Genomic DNA, 20,072 nt, shown 5'->3' on the forward strand with positions numbered 1-20,072 from the left:
AAAAGGGGCTGGAACCTCCTCACTGATCCTCTCATCCAGGAGCGATGCGGAGACAATAGGACTGGAGCTAGAGAAGCTTGCGAAAGTGCTAGCGGTCAGCTGAGCTATGCGAATTTACCGCTAGACCGGGTGTCAACAGCACGATAAGGTACATTTGAATGCAGACGGGGAAGATACATTGTTATATTAAACTGCTTGGCTATGTGCTATCATCCTCACGATTTGTTATTTATCTGGCGTGACTGGGCAGACTTCAGAGCCCTCGTATATTGAATGGTGAGTAAGCCTATTGCAGAATGAGAAGTAAATGATATTGAATTATCTAAACATTGTAGAATCCTCCACTGTTGCTGCCGAATGGGTGGTGCGCATTTGCCTGGCACGAAATGAGACTTCTGCTTGCAAGGCTTCTGCTGCAAGGTGTCAGTCATTTGAAACAATGCTGTTGCATTTGTATTTCTGTGCTGATGATTTATTGCCGTCCTCCGTACTGGATGGGATGTCTTTGGATGTTTTATGGGTTTGCGTAAAAGTGTACCTGGATCATGCCAGGTATGTGTAGTGCATAACATAGTCCATTATATCCGCCAATTGATATGTGTTGCGTCTTCGCAATGTGGTTATCTTCATTTGTTCTAGGCTAGGCAAACGCGTATGTAAATTAATTCCATCGCTCAAGTGCTCTCTCTCGCGCGCTATGGCAGTCACTTGACATCATATTGACTGTTTTCCAGTTTCTATCTCGTCGACAGCTTTCTCCCTATTTCTCCCTCTCTCTCTGACGGTCACTTGTTCTCATCACTTGCAGTTGTCCAAGACAGACATAGTCATAGATATAGCATAGGCCTATGGCTAGGCCTACAGGGGACACCAGCATAGCCGCTTCTGGCCGGGTTGGTGCAGCAGGCGGCCAGGGTGCTCAGGGTCCGTCAAGCTATCAGAAGCTAACTTTATTAAGGGAAAGGCCTTTTTATTTTATTTATATATTTTTAAAACTTCATATTCATCATCTACAACACCACTCCAACATCAACATATGTGAAAATGGCGCATTTCTATGTTTTGTAGTAAAAAAAACGAAGGAAGAAGATAAGGAGGGCGCTTAGCTTATGCACACTCTCTAAGCCTTTATCTGGTCCTGGGACATGTCTATTGTGCTTAAAGGGATACTTACGGATTTTGACAGTAAGGCCATTTATCTACTTACCCAGATTCAGATGAACTCGTGGATAACATTTTTATCCTATTGAAGGAAGTTGCTAACTAGCGCTAGTGTAATTGCTAATGCCAGTTAGGATTGGCACCTGAAACTATCTAACTCCCTTCATACTGGACACAAAAGGAGCATGCCCATATCCACATCAACGAGACAGTGAGGAGAAGGTGAAAAGCTTCAAGTTCCTCTGTCAGTGATGTGCACACAATCTGAAATGGTCCACCCACACAGACAGTGTGGTGAAGAAGGCACAACAGCGCCTCTTCAACCTCTGGAGGGTGAAGAAATGCGTCTTGGCCCCTAAGACCCTCACAAACTTTTACAGATGCACAATTGAGATTATCCTGTCGGACTGTATCACCGCCTGGTACGGCAACTGCACCACCCGCAACCGCAGGGCTCTCCAGAGGGTGGTTTGGTCTCCCCAACGCATCCCCGGGGGCACACGACCTGCCCTCCAGGACACCTACAGCACCTGATATCACAGAAAGGCCAAAAAGATAATCAAGGACAACAACCACCCGAGCCACTGCCTGTTCACCCGGTTATCATCCAGAAGGTGAGGTCAGTACAGATGCATCAAAGCTGGGAAAAACGGCTTCTATCTCAAGGTCATCACTAGCCGGCTACCACCTGGTTACTCAACCCTGCACTTTAGAGGCCCTTTGTACATAGCCAAAAAACTCCAATAACTCTAAAACAGAGAGTTCGCATAAGGGGCTGGCACTCTTTACATTTGAATATTTTTTTCTTACCAGCTATGCCCCGAGGTCTAACGCATCCGGGTGAGAATGGAGAATTGCTTCGTTCACATGGGTATAAAGCCTGCATGACGATATCTGCCAGGATTGGTTGTAAGCAGGGTTGTAATGGCTGACCAGAAGCAGCTCCATTGCTCTCTGGGCCACCAGGCCTGCGGAATTAAAAGGGCGAGAGAACGGGGTCGTCAGCCCCCACCTCTTGAGTTTTCTTGAAGATTTCCGTGAGATTAATCCCATCGTCATTCTCAACTCTCCTTTGCCTGACAGTATGTCGTCAGACAGTGAGGGGAGGGAGTCCAGGCTCCATGGCCTCACCCTCAACTAGGCACGGTTGTAGGGAGCTGAGCCTCAGCTGTCGCTGTTGGCTCAGTGGCGAGGGTACTACCCAGATAGAAGCACGTTTAAGCCTCCTTTTCAGACCTGCCCTTGTCAACATTTAGCAGTTCTTACAGGACTCACGGTCCTCAAGTGCCTCTTGGACATATTCCTTACCCAAGCAATTGATGCATTGAGGGTGGGAATCTTTCCCGGCAATGATGAAACCGCAACATGGGGGTCTGAGTGCTTGGCTCGGCTCATCCTGGGATGGGATAGCATTGGCCATTGTGAGGAACAAGGCTTGATAGGGGGACAGAGCAACGCCTGCTGTAAGAACAACGTGTAGTTGGTGTAGGCTAGTTAGTTAGTTAAACCTTGCTCCTTGTGGCTAACAAATAGTAGCTTGTGTAAACAGCGTAATAAGATAGCTAGTTAGAAGCCTTGCGGCTAACAGATAGCAATAATTAGCACAGTAGAATGCTTTACACGCTTGGGGGCGTTGGGGCGTTGGGGCTTTAGCTAGCTAGCAACTACCTCGTGGTGAAGGGACATGGCTGGCTGTGTAATTTCAGTGCTGGCTGAAGGAACCCACTTGGGGGCAGAGTTAGCCTTTAGATAATGTGCTTCCACGTCCGAAGGAGCCGTGAGGCTGAGACGGTCAGACTAGTTAACACAATGGGCGAACGTAGATTAAACCAGACAAAAGAAGGTAGATAGAAATGCTACCATGTTCTACGTAGAGTATGCTCATGAGGTTAGCTTGCAGCATGGGCTAACCAAGTCTCAATAGCTAGCCGTGAAGCTAGTTACCAATGGCGATTGAGAGGTTTGAAAGGAATTTCTACATTAAACAAAAGCTTTCCAGTTAGTACTCAACCTCTCGACAGGGTCTGAAGACCTACGCGCGGCAGCGATATCCTTCACGGTTCACTTGTGAATAGTTCATCAGGGAAACATGGATCCAGTCGATCTGAGGAGCACGAGAGAGTAATACTCTTTGTGCAGAAGAGATCCGAGAGTAGGTGATCCTAGCGAATCCCCACATGAGATATCAAAATGAATAATTGAAAGAGAACCGATCAGAACTGACCTCCAAGTCAGGGCCAGAGGGGAAGGGAAGTGTGAGGACAGAGTCGTAGGCCTAGGCTACAGCTGCACCATGCAGAGCTCAACATGATGCAGCTCCTGAGAATGCTGTCCCAATAGAAATGATTATGCCTGACATAGAATGGGTGTCCTTTACGCAGACCTACAGTGGAGTCCAAAGTTATTAGGTTATTGAGCTAAAAAGACTGTATAAAATAAATCATACAAATACTGAGCTGAGCTATTTGATAAAGATTTTAATTTACCGGCCATTGGAAAAATGTACTGGACCCATATGCATTGGGTGCATAAACAAATTAGAGCGTCATCCCACGGTGCTCAGAATAACAGAAATCACATTTAAATCAAACTGGATATCAGAAATATAGGAAGGCCAGGACTAAAAACAAACAAAATATAACTATTGTAAAATAGATTGTGTTTGTAAAATGTATATAGTGTGTATACGGCGTCACTACAGACCCTGGTTCGATTCCAGGCTGTATCACAACCGGCCGTGATTTGGAGTCCCATAGGGTGGCGCACAATTGACATTGTTTGGGTTTGGCCTGGGGGGTAGGCCATCATTGTGAATAAGAATTTGTTCTTAACTGACTTACCTAGTTAAATAAAGGTTAAATTTAAAAAAAATCAGCCGGAAGTGGAAACCATTACTTTACTCCAATTAGGGGAGGGGCGGTAGGGCGTGCAGGAAATAAAGGAAAATATATTTTAAGAAGTTATGTATATACACTACCTGTCAAAATTTGTCAGCAAGGCAAAGGCTGGCTATTTGAAGAATCTCAAATATTATTATTTATATTTGGATTTGTTTGACACTTTTTTGGTTACTACATGATTCCGTATGTGTTATTTCATAGTGTTGATGTCTTCACTATTAGAAAATAGTAAAAATAAAGAACAACCCTTGAATGAGTTGCTGTTCTAAAATTTCGGACCGGTAATGTGTATGTATATTTATATATATATACAGTGGGGAGAACAAGTATTTGATACACTGCCGATTTGGCAGGTTTTCCTACTTACAAAGCATGTTGAGGTCTGCAAATTTTATCATAGGTACACTTCAACTGTGAGAGACGGAATCTAAATCCAGAAAAATCCAGAAAATCACATTGTATGATTTATAAGTAATTCATTTGCATTTTATTGGAAGACAAAAGTATTTGATACATCAGAAAAGCAGAACTTAATATTTGGTACAGAAACCTTTGTTTGCAATTACAGAGATCATACGTTTCCTGTAGTTCTTGACCAGGTTTGCACACACTGCAGCAGGGATTTTGGCCCACTCCTCCATACAGACCTTCTCCAGATCCTTCAGGTTTCGTGGGCTGTCGCTGGGCAATACGGACTTTCAGCTCCCTCCAAAAATCTTCTATTGGGTTCAGATCTGGAGACTGGCTAGGCCACTCCAGGACCTTGAGATGCTTCTTACGGAGCCACTCCTTAGTTGCCCTGGCTGTGTGTTTCGGGTCGTTGTCATGCTGGAAGACCCAGCCACGACCCATCTTAAATGCTCTTACAGAGGGAAGGAGGTTGTTGGCCAAGATCTCGCGATACATGGCCCCATCCGTCCTCCCTTCAATATGGTGCAGTCGTCCTGTCCCCTTTGCAGAAAAGCATCCCCAAAGAATGATGTTACCGCCTCCATGTTTCACGGTTGGGATGGTGTTCTTGGGGTTGTACTCATCATTCTTCTTCCTCCACAAACAAAGCTCTATTTTTGTATCATCAGACCACATGACCTTTTCCCATTCCTCTTCTGGATCATCCAGATGGTCATTGGCAAACTTCAGGATTTTAATCCATGACGGCGCAGTGTGTTTTCTTTGAGACTGTGGTCCCAGCACTCTTCAGGTCATTGACCAGGTCCTGCCATGTAGTTCTGGGCTGATCCCTCACCTTCCTCATGATCATTGATGCCCCACGAGGTGAGATCTTGCATGGAGCCCCAGACCGAGGGTGTTTGACCGTCATCTTGAACTTCTTCCATTTTCTAATAATTGCGCCAAGTTGTTGCCTTCTCACCAAGCTGCTTGCCTATTGTCCTGTAGCCCATCCCAGCCTTGTGCAGGTCTACAATTTTATCCCTGATGTCCTTACACAGCTGTCTGGTCTTGGCCATTGTGGAGAGGTTGGAGTCTGTTTGATTGAGTGTGTGGACAGGTGTCTTTTATACAGGTAAAGAGTTAAAACAGGTGCAGTTAATACAGGTAATGAGTGTAGAACAGGAGGGCTTCTTAAAGAAAAACTAACCGGTCTGTGAGAGACGGAATTCTTACTGGTTGGTAGGTGATCAAATACTTATGTCATGCAATAAAATGCAAATTCATTACTTAAAAATCATACATTGTGATTTTCTGGATGTTTTGTTTTAGATTCCATCTCTCACAGTTGAAGTGTACCTATGATAAAAATTACAGACCTGTACATGCTTTGTAAGTAGGAAAACCTGCAAAATCGGCAGTGTATCGATAATGTTAATTCATTTTAACAGAACAAGCAACATTTTAACAGAACAAGCAAAAAAAAATTCTAAAAAACATTCTAAACATCACACCTGTGACATCGATTAAAATATCCATTAGGAATTTAGAAAGGGGGGAATCTAATGATCAACAACTAGGATGGGTTGCTAATATGACTAGGATTGTGCCTTTGGCTTCTGGGCAACAGAATAAAGTTGATGTGAAAACTAATAGAACAGAGGAGAAATGGCGTAGTGGTGGGTCCTATATGGAAGTTCATTGAAATAAATGTTCCAAAATTATATAATTAAACCATTATTATTAAATCATTCAAAATACCTCACCAGAAAGCATGACTTAGCCGCAGAGGAATCGAGGATCATTTGCTTCTTTAAAACAAAATCATAAGTTCACAGGCCAATGCCTATTTACAGTACATAGGAAGCCCACAATTGGGTCAGTGGGAGTGGCAATAGGCCTAGCTGATTATTGAGTTGCAGGTGCCGGGGAAAAGCATCTAAAATATGTGTGAAGATAATGTTTTTTGAGTGTAATTTAAAATGTTGAGACAAGAAGAAGGGGAGGGGTGAGTTGTGAAGTTCGAGGCCAGTCTCTCTCCAGAATGGCTCAGCTGTCTCTCGACAATTCTTGCGCATTCATTGTTCGTTTGTGTGAATTGTTTTCCCTTTGATAGTTTATTTTGGATCAATTCCCCATTACAGCAGTCAGGCTGAGTAGAGAAATGAATCCGATTGAAATAAACAGCATTTTAATCATATTTCCTACTGTTTTAATTTTGTCGGCTTTATGTAGCCAATTTTTACTTAGTTGACAATGGATTGACTTAATTTATAAAGCCGCCAATGGATCACAGTGGATCAATGGGATTGTGTCCATATGGCAGTGGCTGGTCCTCTAGCGTTCATTTCATTTAAACTTTTAGATTTGATCATTTTACAAGTGAAACTCAAACGTTATTATTGAAATTAAACTCTTCCACGAAAATGTGCATGTGAAAATTCTAACTGGCACGCAGATCGGTAGAAATTGTAGGGAAAGATACATTGTAAGCTTCCCCAAACTTGAACCTCACCTGCCGCCTATAAAGTCTATGAAATAATTGCCTCCATGTTTTCAATGGTCGGATTTTGACTGTACGCTACGTTGAAGCAAGGTAACACATGCCTCATATAAATCAAGTAAAACATTTAGGTTTCAAACAATTAAGTACGTTTTCAAAATGGATTCTGCCTCCAGGTCACATTGTAAAGTGTTGGAATGTCGCCCTGTTGCCTGCACGTGTAGCCTATGGTGAATGGGAGGCACGCTTCAATTTGGCCTACCAGTTGAGAACTACAACTAGTAGCTGTTTTTAACACAATTTCATTTAGAATTGTTGCAAAATGAATTGGCCTATAAAATAACATATTTTAGGCTACTCCATCAGCAACCAGCTGAGGAGCAACTGGAGAAATGTGATAAATAAAATGGGCTACATGAGGACGAACGAATATACACACATGGCAATTTAATTCCACAAAATTATGCAAATTAACTTGTGGACGATAAATAAGCATGACGGTCAAATGTATTTTGGGGATTTTTTTTCTCCCGGTCATTTTGGCCAGCAACAGTTTGTCTGTGCATGTGTCTGTTGTGTGTGGCCCGCATGCAGATCTAGGCCAAGCCCAGCTGATCAAAGGGGCTTATGATGACACACACACACAGATCCATGATGAGTCAGAGTATAAGTCACGTGCGTGCGTGCGTGCGTGCGTAAAATGAGCTGGCGTGGTACAGTACCTGTTGTACCTGAAGCTCTTCACACCCCTGTGGTCAAAGCAGGAGGTGAAAACCACTATCTGTGTTCTCTCTCTCCCTCCCTCCCTCCCTCTCTTCTCTCTCTCTCCCTCTTTCTCTTTCTCTCGGTTCCAGCTGTGTGTTGCTGAAAAGCTGCCAGCCTCATAAGGCAAGGAAAGGATCAGGTGATTAAAGAGTGAGAGATGCAAATAATGCTAATATATTTTACTAATATATTTTGTTGTTAGATTACATGCCGTAGAAAATAATCAGTGTGTTTCCACCAAACAATCCAGAAGGGTTGTACACTACAGACTATGTGTGTTTGTCTCCAGTGCTCTCTTTTGAAAGAGGAAGGTCATCTTTCATCTTCAATTCTGATTGATTTCATTTATTCGAGTGGACCGGCAAAATGGCTGCCTCTTAACAATACAGTAAAAAAACATCTTTAATGTATTTTGTTACAGCTGCTTCCATAATGGTCCAGCATCAGGCAAATTACAATCTGTTGAAAGGCTTCAGAAGAGAGCTAGTGGCTTAACAGCAGCAGAGCAGAGCAGTACTTTTGTTGAGGTTGTTAGAATGTTGGAGGAATAACATTGTGATTCTGGTGTGTTTGCCTCAGCTAACTTAGCCTGTCAGCTTTGGCTTGGCTGTTGCAGAACAGCAATCTGGAAATTGGCAGAGTGCTGTCGGCTTCTAACTAACCTCTGAAAGAGATGGTAGAAAGAGAGGGAGAATGACAGAGAAGGGGGAGGGGAGGGTAAAGACCATTTCCGCCACCTTGGTGCAGTGGATATACAAAATAATTAATAACATGCCATTGCCATAGAAACAAAAACCACCAGTAAACATTTTACTGATGCCACAGACAGACAGATGGCTATTGCAGACTTCCTCTCATTCAAAACTTCCTGGGTGCTCAGCCATTCACAGCCAGAGCTGCCAAGTGCCATCCAATCCAGTGCAAAAGCTGCTGTCCAACTGAATGTTGAGATGCTGGTCTCTGTACTAATGTAACACTGTTGGTGCACCAAGACTTTTTTGTGTTTTTTAAACGTTTATTTAACCAGGTAGGCCAGTTGAGAACAAGTTCTCATTTACAACTGCGACATGGCCAAGATGAAGCAGAGCTGTTGGGTGGGCTATTTACAGATGGGCTATGTACAGGTGCAATGATCTGTAAGCTGCTCTGATAGCTGGTGCCTAAAGTTAGTGAGGGAGACATGAGTCTCCAGCTTCAGGGATTTTTGCAATTCATTCCAGTCATTGGCAGCAGAAAACTGGAAGGAAAGGCAGCCAAAGAGGAATTGGCTTTGGGGGTGACCAGTGAAATATATCTGCTGGAGCACGTGCTACGGGTAGGTGCTGCTATGGTGACCAGTGAGATGAGATAAGGCGGGGCTTTACCTAGCAAATACTTGTTTGGGTTTGGCAACGAATATGAAGCGAGGGCCAGCCAACGAGAGCATACAGGTCGCAGTGTTGGGTAGTATATGGGGCTTTGGTGACAAAACGCATGGCACTGTGATATGCATCCACAGTGGTGGGTAGTGATAGACTGCATCCAATTTGCTGAGTAGAGTATTGGAGGCTAGTTTGTAAATGACATCGCCAAAGTTGAGGATCGGTAGGATAGTCAGTTTTATGAGGGTATGTTTGGCAGCATGAGTGAATGATGCTTTGTTGCGAAATAGGAAGCCGATTCTAGATTTAATTTTGGATTGGAGATGCTTAATATTAGTCTGGAAGGAGAGTTTACAGTCTAACCAGACACCTAGGTATTTGTAGTTGTGCACATGTTCTAAGTCAGAACCATCCAGAGTAGTGATGCTAGTCGGGCAGGCGGGTGCGGGCAGCGATCGGTTGAAGAGCATGCATTTTACTTGCATTTATGAGCATTTGGAGGTCATGCAAGGAGTGTTGTATGGCATTGAAACTCGTCTGGAGGTTAGTTAATACAGTGTCCAAAGAAGGGCCAGAAGTATAAAGAATGGTGTCGTCTGCGTAGAGGTGGATCAGAGAATCACCAGCCGCAAGAGCGACATCATTGATGTATACAGAGAAAAGAGTCGGCCTGAGAATTTAATCCTGTTGCACCCCCATAGAGACTGCCAGAGGTCCGGATAACAGGCCCTCCGATTTGACACACTGAACTCTGTCTGAGAAGTAGTTGGTGAACCAGGCGAGGCAGTCATTTGAGAAACCAAGGCTTTTGAGTCTGCCGATAAGAATGTGGTGATTGACAGAATTGAAAGCCTTGGCCAGGTCGATGAATACGGCTGTACAGTACTGTCTTTTGTCGATGGCGGTTATGATATTGTTTAGGACCGTGAGTGTGGCAGAGGTGCACCCATTACCAGCTCAGAAACCAGATTGCATAGCAGAAAAGGTACAGTGGGATTCGAAATGGTCGGCGATCTGTTTGTTAACTTGGCTTTCGAACACTTTAGAAAGGCAGGGTAGGATAGATATATGTCTGTAACATTTTGGGTCTAGAGTGTCTCCTCCTTTGAAGAGGGGGATGACCGCTGCAGCTTTCCAATCTTTGGGGGTGTCAGGCGATACGAAAGAGAGGCTAGTAATAAGGGTTGCAACAATTGCGGCAGATAGTTTTAGAAAGAGAGGGTCCAGATTGTCTAGCCCAGCTGATTTTAGGGGTCCAGATTTTGCAGCTCTTTCAGAACATCAGCTATCTGGATTTGGGTGAAGGAGAAATGGGGGAGGCTTGGGCAAGTTGCTGTGGGGGGTGCAGAGCTGTTGACCGGGGTGGAAAGCATGGCCAGCCGTAGAGAAATGCTTTTTGAAATTCTCGATTATCGTAGATTTATCGGTGGTGACAGTGTTTTCTAGCCTCAGTGCAGTGGGCAGCTGGGAGGAGGTGCTCTTATTCTCCATGGACTTTACAGTGTTTTCTAGCCTCAGTGCAGTGGGCAGCTGGGAGGAGGTGCTCTTATTCTCCATGGACTTTACAGTGTTTTCTAGCCTCAGTGCAGTGGGCAGCTGGGAGGAGGTGCTCTTATTCTCCATGGACTTTACAGTGTTTTCTAGCCTCAGTGCAGTGGGCAGCTGGGAGGAGGTGCTCTTATTCTCCATGGACTTTACAGTGTTTTCTAGCCTCAGTGCAGTGGGCAGCTGGGAGGAGGTGCTCTTATTCTCCATGGACTTTAAAGTGTTTTCTAGCCTCAGTGCAGTGGGCAGCTGGGAGGAGGTGCTCTTATTCTCCATGGACTTTACAGTGTTTTCTAGCCTCAGTGCAGTGGGCAGCTGGGAGGAGGTGCTCTTATTCTCCATGGACTTTAAAGTGTTTTCTAGCCTCAGTGCAGTGGGCAGCTGGGAGGAGGTGCTCTTATTCTCCATGGACTTTACAGTGTTTTCTAGCCTCAGTGCAGTGGGCAGCTGGGAGGAGGTGCTCTTATTCTCCATGGACTTTAAAGTGTCCCAGAACTTTTTGGAGCATCCTTTCCTCTTTGTCCAACCCAGTACAGGTGGTGTCACATCTGCCCACTAGGTGGTTTTAGTAGTGCAATTGTCCCAGAATATTTAAATTGGTGGATCCTGGCATCCTTGTTGTGCTTTTAGTGTGGGCATCAAATAGCTGTCATTGTCACTAAGCTGATGACTCATCCAGCTATGAAGCTGACGCTTGTGCTGCTGCTTCTATAAAAGTACAGCAGGGCAGAGATACCGACATACACATAGACACACAAATACATGCACACGCACTGACACTCACATAGACACACACATACATGCACACGCACTGACACTCACATAGACACACACATGCATGCACACGCACTGACACTCACATAGACACACACATACATGCACACGCACTGACACTCACATAGACACACACATACATGCACACGCACTGACACTCACACGTGTACCTGGAAACATTTGTCCTAGCTGCCAATGCAGTGCTAGGACAAGTTGAGTTGAGAGTACTGTTCCAGAAACCCTCCTCCAGGCTTAAAGAGATGGTATGTGTGAGAGAGACGTAGTGGTTCTGATTCAACACTGACAGTAATTGAGCTTATGTCCGAGAGATGACAGTATTGTAATAGTCCAAATGCACCTTCATATTGGAGTATAGAGCTGAATGAAACATTTGAGCTTCACTGTCCAAATAAAGGGAGGGCATGTTCCATAGTGTTTTGTGTTAACCAGAGGAATTAAACATAAAGCCTGGAGTTTCCATAATCAGAGACAACTTGTTTCATGTCATTCAAAGTGTGTGTGTGTGTGTGTGTGTGTGTGTGTGTGTGTGTGTGTGTGTGTGTGTGTGTGTGTGTGTGTGTGTGTCTCGCGTGTGTGTCTCGCGTGTGCGTCTCGCGTGTGCGTCTCGCGTGTGTGTGTCTCGCGTGTGTGTGTCTCGCGTGTGTGTGTCTCGCGTGTGTGTCTCGCGTGTGTGTGTCTCGCGTGTGTGTGTCTCGCGTGTGTGTGTCTCGTGTGTGTGTCTCGCGTGTGTGTGTCTCGCATGTGAATCTATAGTCTGAGGAATAGGTCAGTGTTCTGCACCTGGATGGTAAACACTGTGTTCAGAAAATAATATTATTCTGAGAGAATGATCACACTGCGGTAGGATGGAGTTAGGCTGGTGTGTGTTTGTGTACATCAGTAGGTTTTCTATATCTTGTTCGATATTTCTTTATTGGACATACAAGAGAAACAAAAACAAGATTTATAAACTGTTAATGTCTTTGCATGTTTGATGTATTTTCCACTAACAAAATGTCTGCCTGTTTCTATTTCTGCCTGTTTCTCTCTCTCCTCTTCAGTGATACAAGCCGTTAGCCACCTCTCCAGTCCTGCCCGTGTGTCAGTCCCCTAAACCCGTCACCTGTTCCTGTCCGTCCCTTAACCCTATCCCCCAGTACACCCTCTGACCTGGTCCCCAGTATGAGTTCTTCTCCGCTGGGTTCCCGTGGCAACATGGACATTCTGGAGGAACTGCAGCTGATTGCAGCCCAGAACCTGGAGATGCTAGAGATCAACAAGTACTATGATGTCATCAGGGAGCTAGGCAAGGGCACCTACGGCAAGGTAGACCTGGTCATACACAAGATCAGAGGTGAGGAGGACACACACACGGGCACACACACACACTTTGATCTTGAGGATACACACATTTAACAGGATCATTCACTGGTCCATTAATCTACAGATCATAAATATCCAGGATTACATACACTCTACTCAGCGTGATCAACTATTACAGTCATTCACCTCTCACATGTTTTTTTGTGGGGGGTTTTCTCCCCAATTTCGTAGTATCCAATTATTAGTAGTTACTATCTTGTTTGATCGCTACAACTCCCGTACGGGCTCGGGAGAGATGAAGGTCGAAAGTCATGCGTCCTCCAAAACACAAGCCAACCAAGCCACACTGCTTCTTAACACAGCGCGCATCCAACCCGGAAGCCAGCCGCACCAACGTGTCGGAGGAAACACCGTGCACCTGTCACCTACCTTACTACGGAGTCGCTGGTGCGCGATGAGACAAGGATATCCCTACCGGCCAAACCCTCCCTAACCCGGATGACGCTAGGCCAATTGTGCGTCGCCCCACGGACCTCCCAGTCGCGGCCGGCTGCAACAGAGCCTGGGCGCGAACCCAGAGTCTCTGTTGGCACAGCTAGCGCTGCGATGCAGTGCCCTAGACCACTGCGCTACCTGGGAGGCCTCATCTCTCACATGTTGTTATCCCCTCAGGCACCAAGATGGCCCTGAAGTTCCTGAGGAAGAAGACGACCAAGCTGAAGTCGTTCCTGAGGGAGTACAGCATCTCTCTCTACCTCTCCCCCTGTCCCTTCATCATTAACATGTTTGGGATCGCCTTCGAGACTGACGACTACTACGTGTTTGCCCAGGAGTATGCCCTGTCCGGGGATCTCTTCGACATCATCCCTCCACAGGTACACAGAGGCAGAAATAAAGGGATGTTTTGTTGTAAACATGAATTGGCTCTTAATAATGTTCAAGGACAGTTTATAACAGCCTTTGTCACATTGTCCGTAATGTTCCAGGTTCCAGTGCGTCATAACACGTTTATAGCGGTTGTTATTACAAACATCTTTGAGGTTTATATTGTTTTCTAACCTCCTCCCCTCTCCATCCAGGTTGGTCTCCCGGAGACCGTCGCTAAGCGCTGTGTGCACCAGGTTGCCATCGCCCTGGACTACCTTCACTGTAAGAAGTTGGTGCACCGAGACATCAAGCCTGAGAACATCCTCATCTTCGACCGCGAGTGCCGCAAGGTCAAATTGTCCGACTTTGGCATGACACGCCGTGCTGGCTCGCCGGTCAAACGTGTGAGTGGGTCAAATCACATGCAACTTTATTTAAAAAGACAAATGTAGCGAACTGTATGGGTAATAGGGTGTCGTTTGAGATGCAGAAAACACCAAGAATGTCATAAAAGAGACCGGGCCTCATGGGAGCGAACTTAAATAAAGAATGAAATATTCCTCGTCAATAAACAAATACTATTTCTTCCTCTCCTCCTAGGTGAGCGGTACCATCCCGTACACGGCTCCGGAGCTGTGCGACACGTCTCGCCACGAGGGCTTCTGCGTGGACTACAGCACGGATGTGTGGGCCTTTGGCGTCCTCCTCTTCTGCATGCTGACCGGTAACTTCCCCTGGGAGAAGGCCCTGCCCTCTGACTCCTTCTACCAGGAGTTCACACGCTGGCAGAGGCGCCGCACGGGCACTGTACCCTCGCAGTGGCGCCGCTTCACAGAGCAGGCCCTCCGCATGTTCCGCAGGCTCCTCTCTGTGGAGCAGGACCGACGCTGCTCTGTCAAAGAGGTGTTTGGCTACTTCAGCCACAGCTGGATGCTGGATGGAGACAGCAATGGGAACGGAGGAGGGGGTGGAGAGAGAGAGCGGGAGAGAGGAGGAGGAGGGGTGAGGGTGGAGGGAGACAGCAACGGGAATGGAGGAGGGGGTGGAGAGAGAGAGCGGGAGAGAGGAGGAGGAGGGGTGAGGGTGGAGGGGGAAGGGAGGAGCACGTCGTCCTCGTCTGGGGAGGACGATGAAGACATGCTGGTGGAGAGGATGAAACAGCAGACTCTGTCTCCTCTCTCTCCTCTGTCTCCTGTATCTGTGGGGACAAAGGCAGGGATGATGGAATCAGGTGGAGGACACCATTTTGTGTCTGTTTCCACCACCAGCTCCGTATCCTCTACTAACAGCTATGAACGCATGCCCAGAGACAGCATCAGCAACAACAACCAGCCCTCAGGGCGCATGCTGGTGGCTACACCTATAGAGATCTGTGTCTGAGAGATGTATGTGCGAGACGGGCCTGAGAAGGACTGAAATACTGCGTACAGTACACACACACACGTACAGACACCTACACTCATATACACACACATATCCATACATGCATACATTCGGAAAGTATTCAGACCCCTTTACTTTTTCCACATTTTGTTACATTAGAGCCTTATTCTAAAATTGATTCAATAGTTTTTTTCCCTCATCAATCTACACACAATACCCCATAATGACAAAGCAAAAAAACTGTTTTGGAAATTTTGGGGAAATGTGTTAAAAACGAAAAAATTAAATATCACATTTACATAATTAGTTAGACCCTTTACTCAGTACTTTGTTACAGCCTCGAGTCTTCTTGGGTATGACGCTACAAGCTTGGCACACCTGTATTTGGAGAGTTTCTCCCATTCTTCTCTGCAGGTCCTCTCAAACGCTGTCAGGTTGGATGGGGAGCATCGCTGCACAGCTATTTTCAGGTCTCCAGAGATGTTCGATCGGGTTCAAGTCCTGCATTGTCTTAGCTGTGTGCTTAGGGTCGTTGTCTTTTTGGAAGGTGAACCGTCACCCCAGTCTGGGGTTCAAAGGGCACTGGAGCAGGTTTTCATCAAGGATCTTCTTCATTTTTCATTTGGGCACCACAAATTAGTTTGTTAAAAGTGTGTGGTTGAACTGAAAACTGGGTTAACAAAAAAGTGAGAAGCTGTTCAGAAAATACCTCAAAAGACGTTAACGCAAAAGTGCTAATTTGAGACGTTTTATTTATCTTAGTAACTTGAATCAAGAACTTTAGCTCATTTGGCCAGCAGCCAGTAGGGCAGGTAGACTAACTACCTTGTGTATGGTTAACTAAAGGACATTCAGAGACCTGTCCCGAAGCCACTCCTGTGTTGTCTTGGCTGTGTGCTTAGGGTCGTTGTCCTTTTGGAAGGTGAACCGTCACCCCAGTCTGAGGTCCTAAGGGCTCTGGAGCAGGTTTTCATCAAGGATCTTTGTACTTTGCTCCGTTCATCTTTCCCTTGATCCTGACAAATCTCCCAGTTTCTGCCGCGTAAAAACATTCCCACAGTATGATGCTGCCCCCATGATGCTTCACAGTAGGGATGGTGTCAGGTTTCCTCCAGGTGTGACGCTTGACATTCAGGCCAAATAGTTCAATCTTGCTTTCGTCAGATCAGAGAATCTTGTTTTTCATGGTCAGAGTCCTTTAGGTGCCTCTTGGCAAACTGGAGTGGCTTCCGTCTGGCCACTCTACCATAAAGGCCTGACTGTGCTGCAGAGTGCTGCAGAGATAGTTGTTCATCTGGAAGATTCTCCCATCTCCACAGAGGAACTCTGGACCTCTGTCAGAGTGACCATTGGGTTTTTGGTCACCTCCCTGACCAAGGCCCTTCTTCCCCGATTGCTCATTTTGGCCGGGGGCCAGCTCTAGGAAGAGTCTTGATGATTCCAAACTTCTACCATTTAAGAATGATGGAGGCCACTGTGTTCTTGGGGAACTTTCCCAGACCTGTGCCTCGACACAATCCTGTCGCGGCGCTCTACGGACAATGCCTTCGACCTCATGGCTTTCTTTTTGCTCTGACATGCACTGTCATCTGTGGGACCTTATATAGACAGGTGTGTGTCATTCCAAATCATGTCCAATCAATTGAATTTACCCCAGGTGGACTCCAATCAGGTTGTAGAAACATCAAGGATGATCAATGGAAACAGGATGCATCTGAGCTCAATTTTGAGTCTCATGAACACTTATGTAAACAGGTAAAAACCTGTTTTCGCTTCGTCGTTAACGGGTACCGTGTGTAGATTGGTGAGGGGGAAAAATATTTAATCCATTTTAGAATAAGGCTGTAACGTAACAAAATGTGGAAAAAGTAAAGGGGTCTGAATACTTTCTGAATGCACTGTATACAAATATTCACACACTTTCATACATACTATGTATACTCAGACACATACTATACTATAACTATACATTATTATCATCACACACAAAAAAATTGAGAACAGGGTCAAATGCAAGGACATTTAATGAATGAATGAATGAACATTCTGCCAAATAAAAAGGGATGAACTCAAGACATTCCTGATGATTCCGGTTGGGGTCTTAGTGTAAAATGATTCAGTCAGTGATCCAGTGATCAAGTCATTCTACAGAAATGGCAAATCTTTATAGAGACTGCAAAGACTCAACGAACAACATACTGAACGATCAACCAGCCAACCAACAAACCAAGACTGACAGACAAGACACGGAAAGAGAGGTTGAAAAACACATTGTGATCTGAAATGCTGGTATTCAGACAGTATCAGAAGAAAACCAAAATGTATTTCTTAAAGCAATATATTTCCCCCAAAAAGACTGAAGTCGAAGGTGAATTGAGAAAAAAGAGCTTCAGAACTGGCATGGTGGAACCATTTCTGAAAAAGCCAAAAGATGAAGAGATGTTCTTTTGATTAGGGTTTTTAGCTGATAGAAATTCTTTGTAAAATGTTCTTCAATGAAAGAATATCATCAAAATGAACAGCAGTTTTGATGTTTACTGTAATGCGATGTGAACTCTGGTACTAAGTATGTATGTGTGTGTGTACAGTATGTATGTATGTATGTATGTATGTATGTATGTATGTATGTATGTATGTATGTATGTATGTATGTATGTATGTATGTATGTATGTATGTATCACTGTATGTTCCATGTGTATGGATTGGAAATATGATTAGGTGGATTTTTATTTTGCCTTAAGATTTACTTTATTTATTTAAATCCTAAATAACCAGATTAGCTTGAGGTGTTTTGTGTTAGACTCATTTTGGTAAAGGTTTTTGGACACTCTAGTGCCAAATCTCTACATGGTCTTCTGCAACACATTTTGAACAGCTGGATCTTGAAAATTGAAAATTACTGTGTGTTTAATAGTATTTTTTTTTTGCATGGCGTATTCTCTCTCCAGTTTATGATTTAGATTTAGTCCGATGATGTGCTACACATTAATATTGCATCATTCAAAGCCACCAGATGGAGAAGTGAAAGGCATTAAGTTGGTGATAGTCCCAAGTAGGTGGTTTGTCGATGTAGACAATACCTGTCAACATTTCAACTAACTATCCATCAGGGTCGGGGTCAATTCCATTTCAATTCCAGTCAATTCAGGAAGTACACTGAAATTCCAATTCTCTTCAATGCTTTTCATTTGGAATTGGAATTTGGTTTACTTTCTGAATTGCCTGGAATTCAAATAGATAGACCCCAACCTTGCTATCCACTAACCCTAGCCTTAACATTAACCTTAACCCTTATCCTAACCCTTATTCTAAACATAACCCTAAGCGCAAACTTAGCAAGCAGTTGCTTATCAACATAGAGTTTGTTGATAGTATGACCATCTGTAGATCATCTATATGGGACGATCCAAATAAAGTGGGACCATTTAGATTCATGTATTTAACTTTATTCTGCCACAGCAAGCCAAGATGACAGATAGCTCTAAATGATTTCCAACACTTTATCCCTGCACCTTAACACACACATATCTACTTCATTTTTACACATTTTAATCAATTTATTTGATTCTTTTTTTTAATGTATTAATGCTGATGAATAGACTATTGTTTGGATTTTGATAATTATTTAGCATTTTAAATTCAAGCTGAAAAATACAGTTTAGTACACAGTCACATCTTAAAACAATTGCATGATGAGTAACTAAAACATATCTTTATGAATCATTTTAACTGGCTTTACAAAAAGTTATGTCAAGATTGTTGTAATGTGGAATTTAGCTGTAGCACAATTTCTTGCATTATGTCCTGAAGCAAATATTGGTCTTATTACCTCTTGAGACATCTTAGGGCTCAATACCAGACAAAACAATAATAGTTCATTTTTATTCAATGTTGTGTTTGTATGCTGTTGATGTTGTGTTTTCATCTCACCAGTAAGAACTAGGATCTAGAGCTAAGTTACAGAGCCTGGGAATCCTAGATTTTCTAGAATAGTTTAGATACTGTAGTTCTCAAAATAATGCATTTTTGATGAAGTGTGTAGCTTCTAAATTGCCAAGTGTTGAGAAGTTGCAAGGGACATCTGGAGAGGATTTCTCACTTTCTTGCCAAGCAAAACATCACAAGAGTAATGAATTAGTCATTTTAAAGTCAGAAATAAGATTTAAAAAATAAAATGTGTGTTGTGATTTCCAGACATATTTACATAAATATTTATGTGCTGGAAAACAATTGTAAAAAAAAAAAAAAGTTCGCTGTCACAAGCTGTAGTATTCTGTTCTTCATAATTGGATGTATGAATGTCATGTAAAAGTCAGTAAAGTTATTTTCCCTCTGTGGTTTGACATCTTCCAACAATGAACTGTTCAATAAGGTTTGCAGCTAGTTGAAGTATTGTTCAATCATGCTCCGGGTAGAAGTTGGCTTCAGGCAGAGATTTAGGATCAGCTTACCCTCCCCAAATCCTCAACTTATCCATAAGGGTGAAAAAACTCCACTGACCTTTCATCAGTGTCTTGGGCAGTGAGATTACTACACCTTGTGACAACCTATGACCTTACTTCCAGTCCCGATGTGCAGGGCTGGAGTTGTTTCTCTAGAGGCTAGAGGTCACCAAGTCCTGGGGACTCGCTAGGTGTGCAGGCTTTTATTCTAGCCCAACACTAACACACCTGATTAAACTAATCATTCAAATCTAAGGCTAAAACCTGGGTAGCAGACCATAGCTGTAGCCAATAGATGAGTTAGACAAAGAGGTTTCTGCAAAGCTATCATGATGTAATGTGTTGCAACTTGTGTATTGGAGTTCCTGTCTGTCTGTAGTGACATATTGATGCGGCATCATGATTTGTGGTGTTTTAGTGAGTAGGGCAACACAGTGCAAGAACTCGTGTCTGAGTATGTCTTTGCAATACAACCGTCTTCCCTGTAAGCTCTGATTTAGTTGACAAAAAAATTAAAACTGTGGTTGGAATGAATGGCGGTGTGAGTTTGTTCCCTGGACTCAGATGTCCCAGTATTCTGCAGGAGATACGGACATGCTCTTCTTACATTTCTAGCCATTACATCAGATCACAACACAGGCCATTTAGCAACTGCAA

General features: G+C 44.1%; 1 protein-coding gene across 1 annotated transcript; it reads left to right on the top strand.

The window, feature by feature from the left end:
• Nucleotides 1–54: 54 nt before the first annotated feature.
• On the top strand, nt 55–19,949 carry bsk146 (brain specific kinase 146). Its single transcript, XM_035800806.2, has 6 exons — nt 55–276; nt 12,461–12,753; nt 13,395–13,597; nt 13,802–13,993; nt 14,190–14,556; nt 14,686–19,949. Exons 2-6 carry the CDS (start codon nt 12,582–12,584, stop codon nt 14,967–14,969), a joined length of 1,218 nt encoding a protein of 405 aa, XP_035656699.1. The 5' UTR covers nt 55–276; nt 12,461–12,581; the 3' UTR covers nt 14,970–19,949.
• The last annotated feature ends 123 nt before the right edge of the window (nt 19,950–20,072 follow it).

This window comes from Oncorhynchus keta, chromosome 24, assembly GCF_023373465.1.
Source record: "Oncorhynchus keta strain PuntledgeMale-10-30-2019 chromosome 24, Oket_V2, whole genome shotgun sequence".
NCBI classification, from domain to species: domain Eukaryota; kingdom Metazoa; phylum Chordata; class Actinopteri; order Salmoniformes; family Salmonidae; genus Oncorhynchus; species Oncorhynchus keta.